The sequence below is a fragment of the Marmota monax genome, unplaced genomic scaffold, assembly GCF_021218885.2.
Source record: "Marmota monax isolate L192 unplaced genomic scaffold, Marmota_monax_Labrador192_F-V1.1 WCK01_AAM20220418_F8-fsc00405, whole genome shotgun sequence".
Taxonomy (NCBI): domain Eukaryota; kingdom Metazoa; phylum Chordata; class Mammalia; order Rodentia; family Sciuridae; genus Marmota; species Marmota monax.
In genome coordinates, this window is record NW_026694917.1 from 114,846 (window position 1) to 118,802 (window position 3,957).

The following is a 3,957-nucleotide window of genomic DNA, read 5'->3' on the forward strand; positions in this document are numbered from 1 at the left end:
GTTTAGGCCTAACTTCAGTTAAAACACAACATTGTGGGGTTTTCAAATTCATATCCCATTCACATTTGTGCTTGTTCTATTCTATTCATCTGATAAATCATGTAAGGTATCTGTTCTATCTGCCAGGCACAAGAATCCAGCAAGAGTGACTTCACTGCCATATGGAATATGGAGATTCTTTGAGCTGGGTCTCCATTCCTCTCCCCCTACTTAGTCTCTCAATACTTAACTGGACCTTGTTGTGTGCCAGTCTGACTTTGAGAATATAGTAGTATGATGGGAAACAGGACTTATTGACCTAGTTCTTTTTTGATTTCTTGAAATATTCCTACCATTCATCCTTAGTCCTCAACTCTACCTAAAACTATTTAAGGGTAACATTCACAAACTTAACACTTGGCACAAGTAATTACATAATGTTGATTCCAGTCTTTAGACCCCTTCCTGAATCTCATCTTCTCAATGTGGATACTAACTAGTCCCTCTGCCTCATGGGGTTGAGGCACCATGTGGATGAAAACAAATTGAAAAAGCACTCCTTCCTGGTAATTCATCATTCACAGAGGAGTCAAGCTTTTGAGTTGTCCATAATAAATGTTTTTAATGGCCTTCCCTCCCTTTTTGTGAAAAGTACTTTGAGTAAAACAGCTTGGGAAAGGAGTCACTTGGCATGTTTATAGGGTTGGCCTATATAAGTTGATGTCCTCCTAGGAGACCACTCAGGTGGAAGAAGGCAGCCTTGATATAAATCTAGTCCACCTAACTGAACTAAGGAGAATCTTAAGTAGCAGTGAACTCAGTCACTGAAGGGAGTCAAGAAGAGCTGATAATAAAATGCATTGCCTCTGAGCAGGACCTCCTTTGAGACCCAAGGTAGAAACCAGTGTGGTGCCTAACAGAGAGGACAAAGCCACTGGAAGGGGTACTTAGGGGCTGCTCCTTTTATTAATGACAGCAGTTTCTAAAGGGAGTGTAGTGCCCGGCCCCTTTGGGGCAGTTGTCTGACTCCTGTGCATGATCCCTTCAAGTAACCTCAGAAGAAGAGCCCCCTCATTCGCCTGCCGATGCCTTGTCGGTCGTAGAGAACGTTGAACTTGTTCACAAACTGGTTCATGGTGTTGCAAGTTTTGGTGATCGTGCCGAGGTAAGCCATGAGTCCCACATCATTGCATTGCTGGGAGGGAATAAAAGAACCAGTTCCCCAGGGGGTCCCTCACATGTGCCTGCAAAAAGGTGTAAACCCCACCTCCCCACCTGGGATTTTACACTCACATCATAAAAGTCTGTCTTGAACTTGTCTGTGCTGAGCACTGGGAGGCAGTGACAGAGAGCATAGGCCTCCCGCAGGATCTCATGATTAAAGGGGACCTCTCCTAAGGGCACAAAGAGGCTGCACTGATATGGACGCTGTCAATTCCTCAGGAGGGAAAGAAAGGATGAGTGCCAGGAAGGCACCTGCCCTACCTGCTTCAGAGGCCTTGACATACTCCAAGATGAGCTTGACGCGGCTGTGCAGCATCTTGATGGCACTATGCTGTGCTATCAGGTGTTCAGCCACTACAGGGGGACAGATGAAGGGTAAGAAGGCATATGGTCACACCTTGCATCCCTGCTTCAAAGAAATCACCTCCCTTACCAGTGGAGTTCTCTCCACTGCCTGTTGCTGTCATTCGGGCAACATGGTCTACACCAATGCGTTCAGCTTCCTCTGTGGCCAAAGTATAGGTCAGCTCAGCAAACAGCATTGTAGCCTACAGGGCAGAACATCCCACAGAGAGAGAGTCAAAAGCAGGAAATAGGACAAAAGCAGGATTTGAAGGTTGAAGGGTCAGGTATTACCTCTCCATTGATTATATCAATGACAGACTCAAAAACGCTGACAGGAAGCTGTAAATGACAAATGAAGAACAGCTATTAGCTCCTGAACCTATGTGCCAAAAGTTGAACTGGGTTCTTTCACACATTTTCTCATCTAATTTCCCCAATAACTTGGTGAGATAGGGATAATCCCAATCTGACATATGAAAATGCCTCTCAGAGCTTAAGTACTAGCCCAAAGTCACAGCTTATAGGTGACAGCATGGAGATTCAACTCTGACATTCACCAATAGAGAAGAGATGTCACAGTAAAACATAACATGGAATGAGGATACACAATAAGAACAATGATAGACAAGAATGACAAAGCAAGCCTGGGGTCAATAATACTCACATCTGTGTGCTTGGTCATAGGGTTCAACTTAAGAAAGAGGGGGCTCTCAATTATCTCGCACACCTAGAAGAGAGTCACGCACAGGGAAGTCAACACCTCATCTTTCTTCTTCCCCTCATCCTCTAATCTCTGCCCAAGCATGCACATGTGAGTGTGTATACCTGCTTATGGACGTGGATGTCGGAGGGGTCAGGCGGCCCCCCTGTGGTATACCAACCCAGAAACTCCAGCTCCTTGAATACCTGTTTAACTGGAGAGGAAGGGGCCAGAGCACACAGTATTCCCTTAAACCATCTTTCCTTAGTTTGAAGCTCCTGAGTTATTTCCACAATTTCTCCCTCCCTCCTCAATTCGTGGCTAGGTTTAGAACAATTACTCTTTTCTACCCAGGCTTCTTTCATTTTTCACTTTCCTTGTGGGGGATACCTGAATGTGTTCTTTTTCTGAGAGCTACTCTCCCTTAATCTTCCCTCCTGTTCTAAATCTTCTCTCCTGTTTATTCCTTCCCAGCCCTCTTGATATTGTCCACCTTGAGCTTTTCTTTTTTAAACTCCCACCCTCTTCCCCACTTCTGTTCCCCTCTCACACTGCTCCTCCTTGGTGTAATAATATTCCTTGTCAATGATAATCTTCTCTTCCACGGTGTGGGACAGCAGCTCAAAGGAGTTCATCACTTCAATATTTCGGCCCTCCTGCTTCCCGATCAGAGCCCCAATCACTAGGGAGAGAACAACACGTAGGAGATGAGGGTAAGGAATCTTAAACTTTTCCCTAATCACCTGAGGGTCTGAGGTCCAGTGTGATTTAGGGGTGGGGGGATTAGCTTCAGTAAAGGAAGGGGGAAAGAGTGAAGGAGGAGACCAAGGAGGAGGATTGGGTGTTATGCAGAACACTCACCCTGCACAGGTCGCCCCTCCTGGGAGCGCATGCGGATCCAGTGGTCTGAGATGTTGAGAATGACAAGGGGATGAAGAGCGACTGAAACACTCCCAGTCACTCCGGAGGCCATCACACTGGGGACTACTAAAGGCGGAGGAAAAGGAGAAAGGGTGAGAGTCCGCGCCCCACGTTCTTCCCTGGAGATGGGAGCGGGGAACATAAGAGCCCGGGCCGTACATCCTTCCAGCAAGTTACCCGGGAAGAGATGTCGCTTCTCCCAGGAGTCGAGGACGGCCTTAACGCACCCCGGAAAGGTATCTCCAGAAGCCGCCCGCACCGCCCGTTACCTGCTGCATCCACCTCCATCCCGCTGCTTCCTCCGGTCCCGTTCGCCGCCGCCATTTTCCCCGCGCCCGCCAGCGTCGGCCCCGCCCCCTTCCTTCCCGGCTTCCGTCGGCGAGCCGCGCATGCCCAGTGTTCGCGTGGCGCACGGGGCCAGTCCCTGCCCTCGCCGGCAGCTAGCGGCTTCCAGCTCTCGGAGCTCGACTGGTTTTCGAGCCGATTTTCGGTGACGCCGCTCTGCCTCTCGTCTGCGCCCCCAACCTGGTCTTCCTCATGGGTAAAATTGGGGTAAGGATGCCCCGTTCTGAAGGCTGTTGTAGAACGAAATCCAGATTTCGGACCACACCCTGCAAGGCCCTTCGTGATCTGGCCCCTGCTTGTCAGCCCTGCCGGGCCTCAGCTTTTCCAAGCTTTGATTCTCATGCTTCAGCCGTACTGACCCTTCTGTGTTTTCCACACGCCTCACTTTCTCACGTTTTAGAGGACTGATTCCTTACATTTTGTTTATAACTTTATCCCCTGTG

The 3,957-nt window shown here is 48.6% G+C and overlaps 1 protein-coding gene across 1 annotated transcript; it reads right to left on the reverse strand.

The window, feature by feature from the left end:
- Nucleotides 1-923: 923 nt before the first annotated feature.
- Cops6 (COP9 signalosome subunit 6) lies at nucleotides 924-3,519 on the reverse strand. The gene is made up of 10 exons (XM_046427186.2): nucleotides 3,439-3,519; nucleotides 3,110-3,235; nucleotides 2,799-2,930; nucleotides 2,374-2,462; nucleotides 2,213-2,275; nucleotides 1,840-1,887; nucleotides 1,637-1,751; nucleotides 1,465-1,557; nucleotides 1,273-1,373; nucleotides 924-1,174 (listed from the first exon to the last, which is right to left on the reverse strand). The coding sequence occupies exons 1-10, from the start codon at nucleotides 3,491-3,493 to the stop codon at nucleotides 1,034-1,036; spliced, it is 963 nt and encodes a 320-aa protein (XP_046283142.1). The 5' UTR covers nucleotides 3,494-3,519; the 3' UTR covers nucleotides 924-1,033.
- Between the last annotated feature and the right edge of the window lie 438 nt (nucleotides 3,520-3,957).